The 18,012-nt window shown below is 28.4% G+C and overlaps 1 protein-coding gene across 6 annotated transcripts in view; it reads left to right on the top strand.

Moving 5' to 3' along the window:
- Positions 1 to 18,012, top strand: part of LOC107444140 (aquaporin-9) — a 118,237-nt gene that overhangs the window by 21,631 nt on the left and 78,594 nt on the right. The window contains exon 1 of one of the 6 annotated variants that reach the window (XM_016058223.3): positions 9,856 to 10,015. The exons of 4 other annotated variants lie outside the window; for them this stretch is intronic. In XM_016058223.3, coding sequence (XP_015913709.1) covers positions 9,925 to 10,015 — 91 coding nt within the window. In that variant the 5' untranslated portion in view covers positions 9,856 to 9,924. Of the gene's footprint in view, positions 1 to 9,855; positions 10,016 to 18,012 lie in introns of those variants that run through there. One more of the 6 variants, XM_016058224.4, reaches the window with a different exon arrangement.

The raw sequence follows: 18,012 nt of genomic DNA, 5'->3' as shown, positions 1-18,012 counted from the left end.
CATAAAAACAATTTATTCGGTTAAATTTTCTTTTCAGCGTTGTATTTTTTAGTAAACTATGATACTGAAAAACCAGAATTACCGGTAAACCATTACCATATGAAAAGAAAAGTTATTAATTAACGAGTCAAATACTATATATTTCGGTTTCATTAACCAGAATTATGTTTATTCTTACCAGATTTATTCTATTGCGTACTAATTGTTTCTCTGCTAGCTATTGTTTGAGGCTTAAAATACCGCTTTGCTTAAAACGCTACGCAGCTTCAATCGTACCACGCGTACAGTCCTATATCGTTTCGGTAACATTTAGGAACGTTACCGAACGTTTAGGAAACGTCTCGACGGCTAAGAGATCTACCAACTTCGGCATGCAGCACATCATGTTCTACAGTGGAACGCAGAGGCCTGTCCCAACATAAGAATTGCCAGGTTCTCCTGGAGAGTTGGAGGATAAAAGAGCGACAAATAACACTCCAATGGATCCCAGGACATTGCGATATCTACGGCAATGAACAGGCCGATATGCTGGCTAAGAAAGGCACTCAAATAATTCAACAGCAAAGCACTCTTAAATCCTTTCACTCTATATCTAACATTTTATGAGACAAAACTGGAAAGCGCTCGTATTTTTTCAAGAAGTTGGAGGAACAGCTTAGAACAGGGTATTGCCGATAAGCCCCGCAATAAAGTTGTTGCAGAATTCAGGGTGGCCCATGATTGCCTGGCGAACCACCTCTGCCGCATCGGCATTTTCACTGACCCAAATTGCCCGTTATGCTCGAATAATGAACTTATGAACAGGAACCATCTATTGAGATGCTCGGCTCTGCGTGGGGACTCTGAGGTGAGGCGCTACTGGAGTGCCCGACATCTGTTAATGAGATAGTGACTTTTTTCTCTTACTTGTTGTTCACTGTTTTTGTAAGAGTTTGTCATTTTCCTTTACCATTAGAAAAAGGAACTTTTAGGAACAACGTATCAACTTCAACTGCTGAATGAGTCAAATTTCAAGCCAGTTCAACTGTACTACAACCAATATCGAAAAATGGCTGAGAACTATTTCTGAACTTAATTACTCAATACCAAATTTCTGTATATCTAAGTGGAGCTAATTATACGACTGTAACATGTGGAAACTCTGTTGAATTTAGCTATTTTGGAACGTCAATCTTTCAGGAAAAAAAAATTGACAGCAGAAAACATCAACCATTTTAATGGAAACAATACACTACTCTTCTATCCCCTTTAATTTAATGATTCCCCGCTGATTCTTTGAAAATTTCTGTAAAACTTCAGAAGAAAATCAAGTGTTTAAAACAATCAAGTGTTTAAAATAATATGACAAAATAACAATTTTATAATAGTAAAATTTGATAATTACTTTTACATTTTTATTAATTACAAAATAAAATCGAATATTTACGTTAGGTTTTAAAAATTAGACAAACACTAGAGAGAATAAATTCTGATCCGTGTAATTACTATCAGAAAAAATGTATCCAAAAAAACTTTCCCTATTTTACTAACTGTATTTTTCTATAATTTGGTAACCACAATTAAACTCCAAATTTAATTTGTTAATGTTTCTAAAACATATATTTTAAATACTTTTTAATTGATTTTGATAAATTCTGAGATATGTAGTTTAATAGTAGTGAAACTATCATGGTCCAGTAGAAAAGAATGGTTGAGTAGAAAAGCTGGTTCAATAGAAAAGCTGGTTCAATGGAAAAGAATGGTTCAATAGAAAAGCTGGTTCAATGGAAAAGAATGGTTCAATAGAAAAGCTGGTTCAATAGAAAAGCTGGTTCAGTAATGAAAAAAAAAAGAACACAAAGTATGGTTCAGAAACTAAAGTATGGTTCAGTAGAAAAGCTATCATGGTGTCAGCATCCCTTCGATAAGGTGAAAAACGAAACCAAACTTTATATGAAGTTTAAATTAAGATAAAACCACATTTTTTTCCACCAAAGAGGTAATTAATTGCATTCATTGAATTAAAAAAAGCCGGTTTAGAAACTTTTTTAAGGGAAAAAATTGTAATCTAACTCATTAATCCCATTACCTGGCAACCACTATCATTTATAAAGCAATCTATTATTAAAATGAAATCCGAGATTAATAATTAAATGGAGCTCCAGATCGTGCCCTAAATTGGAAAAAGATTCTCTATCTAATTATATCGACTCCCGTAATAAATAATTCCACTTAACTAACAAACAAAGGAATAGATATTTGATTTCATTCCTACAGCCAATCGAAAATACTGCCGTTGGAATTATTTTAGAATCAATGACAAGATAATAAAAATATAATGTGTCTAAAAATAAGCACGCGATTTTTTTGTTGCTTTCATTAAAATATTGCGAGTATGCGAGTAACAGTGAAAAACAAAATCGCGTGTCTTTTTGAATATGATAATTTTTTTTAAACGCATTAACGTAAAAACACTTAATGACCTCTTTCAAACACGCATGTCATCGGCAATTTTTGGAAGCTTTGTTTCGGAAATAAATTCAAATTTAAGAAAAACTTGTAGACGTTTTACCACAAATCAATAACGGTTCTAAGAAGGTGCTAGTTTACTTAAAAATTCATAAGCACTTTAATTTCAGCAGACGCCAACGATACAGTTGTCATGTGACGATAAAAGGATGTTCTCGGAAGTTCAATAAAGAACATTTGGAACTTTTTTAAAAACGAAATGGCAACATTGATTTTATATATATTAGCACCATCTTCTTTTTTAAGCTCCGCGCAAAAATTTAGACTGCCCTACTAGCACAGAGGTTTGAAGATCATTTTGATAAAAATGGAATTTAAAGATGAAATTAATAGAAAATTTAAAGATCAAAGAACTATTAGGCGGATTAGAATACAACCACGCAGAAGAGTTATTCATAGAATGGATAATGGAGATGATTATGATTGGGAAGATATCTTTAAAAGTAGGTTTAAAATATTTGCTAATTTTTTCATTACAAAAAAGCAATACTTTAACATTCCTTAATTGATATTTCTTTCTCATGTTTTTGTGTTTAAACTTCTATATTCTATATTCTTAATAGTGTAGTTCACAAAGTTATCCTCTAAAAACAGGACAACCTTTTTGAGGGAAAATAAAATTTAGCTTTCATGCATAGAAAAAAAAATATCGAGTTTTCGAGTCATTATATTGATACAATATTATGTTACAAATTGTAGCAATATTTTTAAAAATGTATAAAAATCTTACAAAATTATCCATATTTACCTAAAATTAATAAACTCCCTCTTTGTTTCTCCTATAAGTTATGATTCATTGTTTTAATTAAATTTCTCTTATGAGCAAAAGCTAATTATGAAAATTTGTACACTATAAAGAATTTGTATAATAGATAGCCCAACAGGGCTTTAAATCAAATTTTAAGATATAGTTTCAAATAATTTTGTAAATTAAATTGAAATTAATTAAAATTTTAATGAAACTTCCTCTTAGGTCAATGAACTTTTAATATAAGGATTAAAACTGGAACTACATTTAATAAAATAGTTTTTGGCCGCAGTTTATTTTTAAAAAATTTTTATACTTTGAGATTATTTAGCTTTTTGTTTAATATTATGTTTTTGACAAAACACCGCATAGTTTCCGGAAAAAAAAATGGTAAAGCAAAAGTTCCTGCAAGTAAATCAATTTATCAAACTACAAAAATTAATAAGCGTAACGAATTGTATATTTTTCATCATTTAATAACATATGACCATGAAAAAAATGTAAACAGAAATGTAACCTTCTGTATTTTGTTCCTCTTTCTTTTTGTTCATTCATTTTTCCTTCACCAAAATCCATCTGTAATAACTGGAGCATGTTATTGGTCAAGATCAATGAACTGTAGATCCTTTCAACTATTTATTTTATTTCCCATTACACATTGACTTATGAAACACATTTTAGCTAATTTAAATTCAGTTTTTATCTATACAAAGATTGTCGTCTTTGTGTTAGATAAAAAATATGTTTGGTTTATGGTCACATTTTTTTGTTGTTGTTTATTTTCATTGCCTTTGCTTCCTATTTTTTCAAGAATGGGCATATTCCAAAGCATTTATTTTGAAAATTTTTTGATAAATTAAATCTTTATCTTTTTCTTTTTTTACATACTTTAACAATATATACAAACGCTCTCCTACCTGAACTATATTGGAACCATAATTTTCACTTCGCATAATTTGAAAATCCAGAATTCAAATCTGATTAAATAAATGTAACAGATATAATAGAGATATAACTTACGTATAGATACATAGAGACATACTTACATAGAGATATACTTATAATAATTTAGAGATATAACTTACGCCTGATTTAGAAACTTTAAATATTGTCTACTATAATTAATTACTATGTTTGAGACTAGATCCTCAAGCCATTAATATTGAACCATAGTAAGTGAAAACCCAATCATTAGATCAAAAGTTACTGAGGTGATCGCTTTTTTTTTCGCACTGAACCCGTTCCCCCTGGTTTCTCTTCAGATGATATGAAAAAAAATTCTATGTATCAGGAATAGAAAACTATATTGCATGATATTCCCGAGCATGTAAATATTTGATCAGAAATATCTTGAAATATTGGCTAAGTGCCCATTCAAAATTTAAAGAAAATCTCCAAGGTGCCAGATGGGACGATGCAGCTGAGACAAGCAAGAATTTTATGCTAATAACTAATAGTGAATAAAAAAGACAAGAGACTCTTGATCCTCTCCTCACTAGACCTTCTACAGATATGAAAGATATTATTGAATTCTTTCATTTTATTTCAACTCAGTAATATCTTTTACGCCATCTAATATGAAAGATATCACTGAATTCAGGTTGTACGGAACAACTCATTCCGTCATTCACCATGAATTAAGATATTTAGCAAACTAAATAATTAACAGTATAGAATGGTTTTGATAACTTCCATGACAAAAATCCTTCCTCTCTTCAAGCGTATAAATTCAAAATTCTATTCATAACTTACTTCATTTTCTTAAAAGCTTCATTTTATCGAAATGAAACATCCTTTGTTTCCCTTAACCCTTTATAAGGCCGTGAGAATTATACTGCCAAATTTTTTAATTTTTAAATACTGTAAGAAATACCCTTTATTTTTCTGACTTCTGTTTTGTTCATTTTTAATCATAAATGTCGGTTCAAATTCTAGCTTTTGCCATACAGTTTGGCTTATTGTTGGATAACTTTGCCTTTTCTTAAGTCATTTTACGATTATTTCCTATGCATACGCTTAGAGAACTGCAGTTGCAAAGTCGATTAAGAGGTAGCTCACACAGGTGATTGGAGATCTGGAGGTAGTGAGTTCGATCATCTCATCCGACGAAACAACCAGCGTTTATATTCAGCATATGATGCAGGTTAAATCTGCCGTGTCTGAAAGTCTTCTCATTGATTGTGATGTGGAAGATTAAAGAGAGGGTTTACAGCTCAGGCTCTGTCCACGTCGTTTGACTTGGATCAAAATTATGAGGCATTCCTACCTGGGTCGTAAAAGATAGAGTCGGTAAGAGATAGAACCCTAAAAACGGGGCTATATTCTTGGCCATGGTTGATTGATGATGTTCTTGCACTTACTTTTCAGCAATTATTTAAAGGTTTCGAACAGCGCCTATATAAAACTGCAATTCGACTTTAGCGTCAAATTGATACTTTACCTTACTATTTTCTTTCTTCATGATGAAACATTAAAGCCGCGGTGGCGGAGGGAACAGAGCGCTCGTTTCACAATGAGGTGACCCAAGTTGAAATCTCAGCGATGACTAGTCGATATGAATTCTGTGCCCAGCTCGCAACGACTACGATGACATAAAATATCCATATCTGGTACGAATACAGATTTGATTTGGAATTTAGGCAGCGAAAATTTGCTCTTGTGGGGTAAAATCCATTGATATTACGCAATTACTTTGTAACTTTTACTGACAGAGCTTGTTCTTGAATGGTAAAAAATTGGTGAGTACTGGTATTTACATCGTAAGTTTTACGGTTTTGCGCATATAACTCGGCTGCTTGTTATATATAAAACCATAAATTGTGCTGAAAGTTTTGTAAAGAGCATGATTTACGCAGAAACCTTGATAACTTCAGAACATACAAATAAAATACCAATAAAAAGCTTTGTTTACATGAATTTAGGTAGCATTAAAGGTTAACATGAGGTCATCGTGAGAAGCCAAGACTGGCTTGTGCTTTACGTGTTCGTCCAGTTTATCTTTTCTCGTCGAATTTATTAGCACACTATTTTAAACATAGAATTTATAAATTCGGCTATTTTTAAGCATATATGTATAAGTTTAAGACCAAGTCCTTACAGTAGGTAAGTTTTCAGAATCCCAACTACCATCCCACCAAAAAATTGGTCTTAAAAATCATATTAATTTTAGGAAATAAGCTAAAAGAAATTCCTTTTTTTAAAATCAATCTCAATCCCAAAAATATTTTTCAAAACACTACTGTATAAAAATAGCTCCATAAAAGACTTACCTATAAATAAAAACATCAATCACCTAATAGGTAAACATTATTTAAAAATAAATTTTATCTTTTCCTAAATGATATGAATAATAGATAACAATTCACACAAACAATATTCTTCTATTATAGAATCAGTAAATAGCTTCTTTTAAAATGTCTAGTTAGTAATTAGAGCTTCATTATAACAGATCAATATTCAGTTTCGGAAAGCTAGAATGGATTTATCTAGTAGAGAGATACGTAGAAACTGTTAGATAACGAAAAATTAGCATCACAAATGTATTTGCAAAAAAAAAAGCTTATTTTTCTGAAATAAAATGCATGTTTCAAAACTAAATGCTATAATGTATCTGTTTTCTTTATGCATGTGATTTTTGTTAAGTGTTTCATGGATTTTTTCCCACTCATGTAATTTCTAGTGCAATTTAATGTATTGGAAATGTGGCATGCGTTTCTGATAGTTTGTTGTACTTAAGATCATGTATGGTATCAAAATGAGCAAACCTATTTTTAACTAGGCAAGGAAATCTGTCATCATCAAGAGACATGCACACGGGAAGATATTTTAAAAAAGCTTCATTTTAAGTATTAAAAATTTTTTATTTAATTTTTTATTGCAATTGCAGTCTGCATTTTTTTTCTCCTTGCGTAAATATATGTATATATATATATAATATATATATATATATATAATATATATATATATATATATATATATATATATATATATATATATATATATATATATATATATATATATATATATATATATATATATATATATATATATATATATATATATATACATTATATATATATATTATATATATATATATATATTATATATATATATATATATATATACATTATATATATATATTATATATATATATATATTATATATATATATATATATATATATATATATATATATATATATATATATATACATTATATATATATATTATATATATATATATATTATATATATATATATAAAGAATAATGTTTAGGATAATTGTTCCTTATTCAGAAATATCACATTAAATTATACCAAAAGATGTGTTTTGAGGAAGATTTTTGGTTTTTCCCATTAATAATTTTCTATTTTATATTATTTTATTTTTATTTTATTTTATTATTTGTATATATAGATAGTTAGTTAGATATATAATGTCTCCTCATACGAGACTGGCTATATTAAATCATAAGCTTAAAATAGATTTCTCTTATTAATTTTAAGACGTAGAAATCGTTCTCTCACAAAGAGCCATAAAAAGTAAAGATGCAAATTAAATGATTATTTATTTTCTGAAGTTAATGGGTAATAATTCTTAGAAAAATACTCATTAAGAAAATCCCCAAAATTCCCTATCGTCAGAATGGCGTCATCTTTGGAACATATCAAAATATCTAAATTTTCCCGTTTGAATAACGTTGGATAAAATTAAGGATATTCTTGCAACCAATTCCCTTTCACAATCCCTGTTTAAGTAGCAGGAGCTATCAAAAATTCGCTGCTTTTACATAATGTAACTGCGAGCAATGTTTACCATATGTTGTTCCAGATAATTTTGTTTACCATATGTTGTTTACCATACGTTGTGCAAGATAATTTTGAAAGGTGACGAAGATGGTCACCAAAAGTGACTAGTATTAAAATTAATCCCTAATAATGCAATCTGGGCACCATCATACCAACAGTAGAAAAGAGATGAAAATGGAGCAAACACTTAGTTACTGCGAATAGTTATTTAGTAATATTAATGAATATAAAAGTTAGCTCAAATATTAAAATTTATAGGGATTTGTATACATTAAGTTTGGTCACCCATTAACTTTTTGTTCCGTCGAGGGCAATTCTCTCCCGCACTGTTAGAATTTTCATTCTAAAATTATGGTAAAATCGGCAGCAATCTGTCCCTCTAATTAACCATAAAGTTTACAGTAAAGAACGTTTTTTACCTTTGCATTTGAAACTTGTATGGTTAAAAAACAGTATGTATAAAACTACTTGTACTCTTAAAATTTGCTAATTGTAGAATTTTACTTATCAGATGATCTAGGATTTTACATGCTTCAAAGGATAATCCTTAGTACAGTAAATGTTAAGAGTCAGTTCTTAATGAATATTTATTAAAGAGAATTAAAAGCATATATTAAATTTTCCCACTTTGTCTCCTCTTAATTCAATATTATTCGTCTATATTTATTACCGCTGCATTTTAAAAAAAACTAAGCTTTCAATTTTTATAATTTGTATAATTAATCTTATTTTAATTTTTATAATTAATCTTATATAAGTTAAATAAGTTCACATAATTTTTATAATTAATCTTATTTTTAATTTTTATAATTAATCTTATTTTTAATTTTTATAATTAATCTTATTTTTAATTTTTATAATTAATCTTATTTTTAATTTTTATAATTAATCTTATTTTTAATTTTTATAATTAATCTTATATAAGTTGAATACTCGTTATGTTAATTCAGGCTATATGCTTAGTTAATATAGTTTTAAAAAAGTCACTTTAAATGCGATTCTAATCTGGAAGAAGTACCATAAGTTTTAACTTTATACAGAGATGAAAAGAGATGTGATCAAAATTTCCAAAAATATGGTAAAATTTACTGTGTTTCCGGCTCTATGGGAACAACAAAAAGCTCGGTAATATTTACCAAAGTGCATATTTGGTAATGATTTTGGTAAAATTAAAAATAAAATATAATTTTATAATATGTGATAAAATTAAGTCAAATTGGTAAAATTTGGTTACTTTATCATGATACCTTAGTGCATGGTAAAAAAAAACTTATGTTCTGTTAAATTTGCTTTTGTATTTTTTACAAAATGTATGGTAATAAGAAATATAATTTTGAAAAGCAGAATTTCCAGTAAACCACTATCATATAAATGTGAATGGCCTTTTACTTTGGTTTTATAAACCAGAATTATGCTTTTTGTTAACATACCATTACCATACAATAATGAATGTCTACCAGAATTTTTATTCCGAATTTCGGTGTAGCAATATAAATGAACAATAAAATGTTTTTAAAAATGTAATTTTTAGAAACATTTCATTGATGCAGAAATAGGTAGCATAACGCTATTTAATCTTTTCATTCACTCCTAACAATAATATCGGACCATTCTACAATATTTACATTATCATTATATTAAACTCTTTGTAGAACATAATGAATATTAAATTTCCTTTCAAGGAGATTTTTCCTTGATGAACTTTATTTATATTGCCTTACGTGTCCCAGTCGCTGTTGATCCACCTGTACAATGCACAGGTATTCCTTCCTATTTCGTGAATATGCGCCAGGTGCTGAAAAAATTGAATAGCTGCAAATCAAACAATTCCTTAAAAAAAACTTGCTTATGGCTTTGAAAGTATGGTTTTCAAATTATCTTGCAAACACACCTACTGGGTAAGTGGAGCAGCGAACATTGGGATTGGGGATAACCCTGGTTACGGTTACAGAAGTGAGTAATTTAAACTGTTTATAAAGTGTAGGCACAATCTTGTAAACAAAAAAGGTTTTTATATATCCTTGTTTACATTTGTTTGAATTATGATATGATATGAATATGAATTATATGAATATAAATTACATGAATTATGCTACATTTGAATTATGATTTGAATTGTGATAGTTTGAATTAGGATAGATTTGAAATACTGTTTGACTTTTGAAAGTATCTGTGCACAGTAATGAGTAAAGATATTTCACCCGATTCATATTTTCGACTAAATGTTAATAGATTTTGTAACTGTATCCTAAAAATGGAGTCAACCTGTAGTTTAAATTGCTGTTAATTTTATGAACATTTAAAATAATGCCCGTATAATTGCTTTTCTTCTTTGCTTCATTTCAACAATCAAATTCTTATGATGACATTTAGAAAAAGATTGTATGAACTTGTCATGCATTTTTATTTATATGAGACTCATATTTTAATTTATTATAACTAGTTTTGATGATTATTTTAAAAGAAATAACAAACTTTTTTTTGTAAATTTTTTTATTCACAGTAAATGGCTACTCTTCTTTAATTTTTAAAATAGTTCTCATATTATTGCAGTTTAAAATTTGTTGTTCAAAACTTTATTTTCAATAAGAAATATAAAGAAATTAAATATGTATAGTGCGCAAAATAAAAAATGGGCCACCCTAAATATCTTTTGATCTAATAATCGGATTTTCGTGTTATGAATTCAATCTTAATGATTCAAAGGGGTGACCTCAAAAAAGCTAAATAACTAGTGCAGACGATATTTTAAGTTACAAAATCAGACGCAAACACGTATTTTTTCAGAATAAACATATTTTCTAATCAGTGGATTTGGATTTCTGAACTCCAAAATATAGGAAATATGGTCCTAATAGTTTAGTTAAGAGAGCGGTTCAAAGTTTAGAGCTCTACAGTGTACAGTATCACACTGATGATTTTGATGGTAATATTTTCATATATGGTAATAATTTATGGTTTTACCCTACATTTAAAAAAAAATTTCAAACATGCGATAAAAAATTATCCCTGTACTTTACTAGTAAAACTATAAAATTTATCAATAAAAATTTATGTAAGAATTTATAGTCAACTTTTTTGAAATTTAATTTATAATTATCAAAATTTCTTCTACTTTCTAATGATCTAAATTAAATTTATTTTCCTTCTCATTTTACTAAATTACTTTTTAAAAATAAAATACTTATTTTTTATCGTAAAAAAGATACACGGTACTCGTAAAAGAAGAATATAGTTCATGAAAATACACACAAGGCTGCTTTTTGATCAAATTTGGCCTCCGTTAAAGTATGTTAAAATAATATCCAAGAAATGCAATATGCATTTAATATGTTCTGATCACGCATATTGCACGTTAAAGTACACAAATAAAAAGTTCCCTCGCATCGTTTTTAGGTTTTCTTTCGTGCATACAGAGAAGGGCAACAAGCTATAATCCAATGAAACGACTTGAATCTCTGTTTATATTTACACAAGGCTGGCAGACTTTTATGATATAGAAATTCAATACGCATTTCCACTCTGAGAAAATAAGTCTGGTGAAAACTACCAGAATATGGTAAAATTTACCCTGTTTATGACTCTAAAAGAACACCAAAAATCTTGGTAATTTTGCCGAAGAACTTTGGTAATGATTTTGGTAAAAATAAAAATAAAATTTAGTTTCATACTATGTGAAAAAATTCGGTAAATTTTTTATAATACCTTAAAGCAGGATATAAAACCATTTATTCAGTTACATTTACTTTTCAATTTTGTATTTTTACTGAATACGTGCTAATAAGAATTATAATTTTGAAAACCAGAATTTTTGTAAACAGTTACTATATGAACGGGAAAATTTCGAAATAAATGATTTTAAAACCGTATATTTTGCGCTTATTAACTAGAACTATTGGGGGGGGGGGGTTACCAGAAATGTCATCATACTATAAGGTGATTTTACCATATTTGTTTTTCCGTATATTATTCTATTTTTTGAAAATAGTTTTTAAACCAAAATAATGCCATGCGGATGGCTATTTTGCATGTTTGTTTACAAATACAAATTAATTCGAGCAACGTACTATAGAAATAATCCACTTGACTTGCCTTTTCATAAAAGGTTTGTTACAACGAGTCGTCCTATTGGATTAACACTAGAGTAATAATTTTGGTGGAAAAAATCATATTTTTCAAGGACTTTTATAATTTGCGTTTTAGTGTTATACATTATGATACACGTTTTTTTTTTTTCAAAGTCCAACGATAAGTTGCTTTGGTCAAAGAGTTATAATATGAATTATCATTATTTTACCAAATACTTTTATTAAAACTTTATGCAATTTTGATTAAAAAAAATATTTTTTGATATATAATTATTTAAAAATATATTTGTCCATAATTTTTATGCTTAAGTGATGGAATGGAAATTGCCTACGCAATGCATCAATGCGAAAATCTTTACTGTTATTTAATTTCGAGCACGTAAGTCATGATTTAGCTCCAGAAACGTGATTTAAAAAGTGTTTAAACTAAGCAAAAGATATATCGAAATTGTTAAGGGTCAGAACTAAAGTAGTAGGTCAAATCAATTAGAATTCAAGAAAAAGCAAAAGTAATTTTCATTTCTCTCTGAAACAATTCTTCGTGTTCCTAATAAATGACCAGACGAGTCAGACCTCTTTTTAACAAGATCATTATGCAAACATTATGCTTTATTTATATCGCTTCACGCTTGTACTTTTAAAAAATAATCTTTATAAATATGTAGAATATTTACATGCATGTATACCTTATACAAATCCGCAATTCTGAGCTGATACGCACCAAATTTGGCGTACGTACGTTCGAATACACGGCGGACCTAACTGTTTACTTTAAAACTTCCTATGATCACCGATTCATAAGCTACACATCCCAAAGAACGAGTTTTTCAGAGAAATTGGTGTGTGTGTATATATATATATATATATATATATATATATATATATATATATATATATATATATATATATATATATATATATATATAGTCTGATTACGATTTTCTTCGTAATTTTTACGGCCAAAGCTTGTTCTTATATTGTTAAAAACCGTTGAGACTACAAATTTATTTTTATAAATTTTACTGTTTTTGCACAACCAACACGGCTGCTAGTTTAAAACCGTAAATTTTACGATTACTTTTACAATTACGATTACTTTTTTTCCTTCCCTAAAATATTATTTCACAACCGTAATATATATATATATATATATGTATATGTAATTTAATATATATATATGTATATGTAATTTAATATATATATATATATATATATATATATATATATATATATATATATATATATATATATATATCTAATATAAGGGCAACAACCCCTATATTTTGGTGGATTTATTTGTCAAGAAAGCAGGAATAATGAGAACATGTTGTGCACAAGATTTTATTTACTAAATAGATCGTGAAGCCGAAGTCACATCCCCGCTCTCCCGGCTGGAGAGGGGGGACAAAGTTCCAGTCAGATCCGACGGAGTTTAGTTTGTAAACATTATACACCAGAAAGTCACGCAAAAACATTGCTCCTGCATTTTATAGGATGATTTTTAGCTGTAAAGAGGCCCAGTCATATGCCTTTTTCTGTATTCTTACGCCTCATCAATTTATTTATTAAGCATAGCAAATCGTTTAATCTTTCCTTATATGGAAGTGAAAGATCTTAAAATAACTTCTCTTTTGAAGTATAAATCTAATTATTATTCATTGGCATGTTTTTAGCCTTGAAGTCCCAAAATAGAATTTCTACCCTTATCTTTTACTAAAGATATTTTATGAAAACGAATGAAGTTTTAATGCTTTTATTAATACAAAAGTATTTAATTTTTGTATTACATCCCCCCCAAAAAAATTTTTGGTAAGCCAAAAAAAAAATAATAAATTTAGAATACTAGGAATTTATAAAATTTATGTTGGCATGACTGTCCTCTTTCCTACTATAAATAAAATTTTTCCAATATGCGAAAAAAATTATTTACAGCAACAATAATAAAAGCATAATAATACAATTTATTTACTGAACTAAACAGAAAGAAAAATTAAACATTTTATAACTATTCTAAAATAACTTTTCAAAAATTTTCACACAAAAATATACACAATTTTTATGCAACGACCTGGACAACAAGTGTCATTTAATCAGAATTTAAGATTCTGTGTGGTTAATGGGATTTTTTACTTGATGAAATTCTGTATTCCCCGTTAAAATGGAAGAAAACAGAATTTCATGAAGCACTGTGTAATTGAGAGATCCATACTGGATAAAACAAAAATAGTTTAGAAAGTTTTTTCTCAGTGTTGAGAAAGAAAAAAAATTCATGTTACTTCGCCAAACATCTCCACACGCGATTCGGATCTCTCAAAAATATAGGGATTACTTCTTCCTTTGAAGAAAGTAAAAACATTTATTTTGAACATTATTCATGATTTAATTTTAACATTTGTGGGCTGTGATTTTTCCTAAGTCTGTACTATTTCAAAATTTCTTTTTCTTACATTTTTATTTTATTTATTTTTTGTAATCTTGGTCATTCTATCTTTTTCCTATTTTTCCTTTTCTTTTTTGTTACCCTTCACCTTTTTTTTTCTCCCGATGTTTACTTTTATTGAAACATCTTCAACTTTCATTTTTTCGATGTTTGCTTTTGCCGAAACATCAAACCTTTTATTTTTTCGATGCTTACTTTTACTGAAACATCTTCAACTTTCATTTTTTCGATGCTTACTTTTTTTTGAAACATCTTTAACTTTTCTTTTTTCGATGTTTACTTTTTTTGAAACATCTTTTTCATCATTTTTAACCTTAACATTTTTCGAAGTTTGTTGTTTAATGTGCAAAGATAAGTTGTCATTGTTTGAATTAGCAGAGGTGATCAATCTCTTACCAAATTAAGTAACAACTGGCCCGACACAATCAATAAACAAACAAAAATCTTTGCAAGTCTACAACCCTACTAAAGCATATGGTAAATCAGTATCAAGTATGAAAATTTTACTGAGTTAAAAATTTTCGCCTATCGTAATAAGGGAAACTCGCAAATTTTGTTAAGTGTTAACTGTCCTTTTGTTTAGGTAACATTTTAAGTTTTCACTTTTTTTTTCATAGGAATATTTAGTTTTGACCAAGTCCGAAAAAGCAAAATTTTTACAAATTTCCTTAAAGTTTTTTTTTTTCGATTTAATCGTCATAAATCATTAAGAAACCAAAGTTTAAAAAAAAAACTTAATTTTGTTTGCCATTACTAATTTAATTGACGTTTGAACCGCATTTATTTCCTTCCAAAACATTTTAAATGCACTATAAAAACATATCATATTTTTAAAAAAAAGCAATATAAACACAAAAAATGCAACTCTTAAAAATATTCTATTAAATTATTCATAATAAAAAGTTTTATCATTACTCATATCTAATTTCAATAAAATATGAACACCCTACTCTCCAACGTCGACCTTCATCAATTTCGTTGAAGAGAAAAAAAATATATCATAATTTAAAAATAAAACGAATATAAATATAAGAAATGCAATCCAATATTAATAATTTACTCAATTATTCAGAATAAAAAAAAGTTTTTGATCACTAAAATATGTAATCATAACAGTATCATAAATTTTGAGAAAGAAGAAAAAAATAATTTATATATCACTTTTTCTTCAATATTTGGCGAAGAGGAAAAAAAAATCATTCGCGCACTTCACTTTCTTCTTCTTTTAATCATTAAAAATCAAAGAACTAAATGTTTTAGAAAAAAATACTTAAAGGATGCAAAGCTGCATAAAGTTCGAATTAATCCAAAATATATCTTGACAGCCACAGCATCAATTTAAAGTTGATAGGAAAAAATTATTCTTTCTCTTTTTTCTTTTCGTTAAAATGATTCATAAATTTTCACTGATAGTGAGGTTTCACTTATTATTCTTTGAGTTCAGAGTAGGAGGGAGGGTGGGAATGTTGAACATTTAAGTAGACCATCGTAAACCATTATGTGTTGAGAAAACACTTCATCGACGATTAATCCAGAGTAGCACTGGCATAACTCAACTTTCCGTAGGTCACTTATAAAGTAAAGGGATGGGATTTCTTCAGAACGGAATTAGGCGATTTTTTCCCCGGTCTCTCGATGGGAACCTTCGGCGATTCTCTTTTTCACCACAATCGAGAACTTTTTAATCTCAGGAGTCAGTCCAATGAAGTTTTTTCTCTTCAAACCAAGGGGGTGAAAAACTCATCCAAGATTTTTGACGAAGGGATGAGGAATCCTTCTCGACGAGGTAGCGGTCACGTTAGGCCAAGTCCCAAGAGATAGTATTGCACAAAAATTTTCTTTCAAGGGGTTTCCTGCACAAAGCAAACATCCTGCGAGGCTTCTAATATTAGGGCAACAACCCCTATATTTTGGTGGATTTATTTGTCAAGAAAGCAGGAATAATGAGAACATGTTGTGCACAAGATTTTATTTACTAAATAGATCGTGAAGCCGAAGTCACATCCCCGCTCTCCCGGCTGGAGAGGGGGGACAAAGTTCCAGTCAGATCCGACGGAGTTTAGTTTGTAAACATTATACACCAAAAAGTCACGCAAAAACATTGCTCCTGCATTTTATAGGATGATTTTTAGTTGTAAAGAGGCCCAGTCATATGCCTTTTTCTGTATTCTTACGCCTCATCAATTTATTTATTAAGCATAGCAAATCGTTTAATCTTTCCTTATATGGAAGTGAAAGATCTTAAAATAACTTCTCTTTTGAAGTATAAATCTAATTATTATTCATTGGCATGTTTTTAGCCTTGAAGTCCCAAAATAGAATTTCTACCCATATCTTTTACTAAAGATATTTTATGAAAACGAATGAAGTTTTAATGCTTTTATTAATACAAAAGTATTTAATTTTTGTATTACATATATATATATATATATATATATATATATATATATATATATATATATATATATATATATATATATATATATATATATATATATATATATATATATATATATATACCAATTATTTTTATCGCAAGTTTTTATGAATTGGTTAGTTTCCTATGTTAATCGCACCTAATTAGGTTATCGCACGTTAATAATTTCGCTGAGCATGGTTATGACATCACCAAATTTGTCTTAAAAAGGTATATGAAACCACGAGTTCCTTACTTTTATATTTACTCATTTAAACCATGTCCATAAACATAAATAACGGAAACTCAGGGAGAACTAATTAAATGAAATGCAAGCTATTTATTAAGGTTAGGTATCCAATTACGTTACAGATATAATACTTTAAGTTTATGCAATAAAATAAAAAGCTTTCGTATAAAGAAATTAAATAAAAACTTAAGATTTACACCATTTTTACTAATTCATATTTTTGAAAGTGGAATCTAGCCGTCAAAATTTCGGCCGCTTTCCAACTAGCTAGAGCACTTATATTTCTACTTTGTATCTGAAAAAAAGGCATATTTAAATCGTCTTCTGATCGCTACAAGTAAAATTTACAATCATTTAATGGCCAAATAGAATTTATCACGCATCAAAATTCTGATCATTTTCCAACTAATTAGATTTTACCAATCTCTAATGCAGCACATTGTGTAATGATAACACAAATTTCAATCACTTCTTGACCGTTACAAGCACAACTTATCACCTTATAGTCGTTAAAAATAATTATGATCAAGCCGAATTTTGACCAATTTCAGGTACAATTAGGCTGTTTAAAACTAAACTGGGGCATTGTACCAAATCGCAGTACAAGTTTCAATCATTTTCTGACTACTCTGGTAAAATTTTCTTTCAAATATTATAGCAAAATATCTGGCAGTTGTCTGTCCATCCGTTTAACCGTAAAGTTTCCGGTAAAGAATACTTTTTCCCTTATGGTTTTTAAACCATTTTCATAAAGTA

This window comes from Parasteatoda tepidariorum, chromosome 7, assembly GCF_982258835.1.
Source record: "Parasteatoda tepidariorum strain Cologne lab strain chromosome 7, Ptep-v5.0, whole genome shotgun sequence".
Lineage (NCBI taxonomy): Eukaryota > Metazoa > Arthropoda > Arachnida > Araneae > Theridiidae > Parasteatoda > Parasteatoda tepidariorum.
This window is presented reverse-complemented; position numbering and strand designations above follow the sequence as displayed.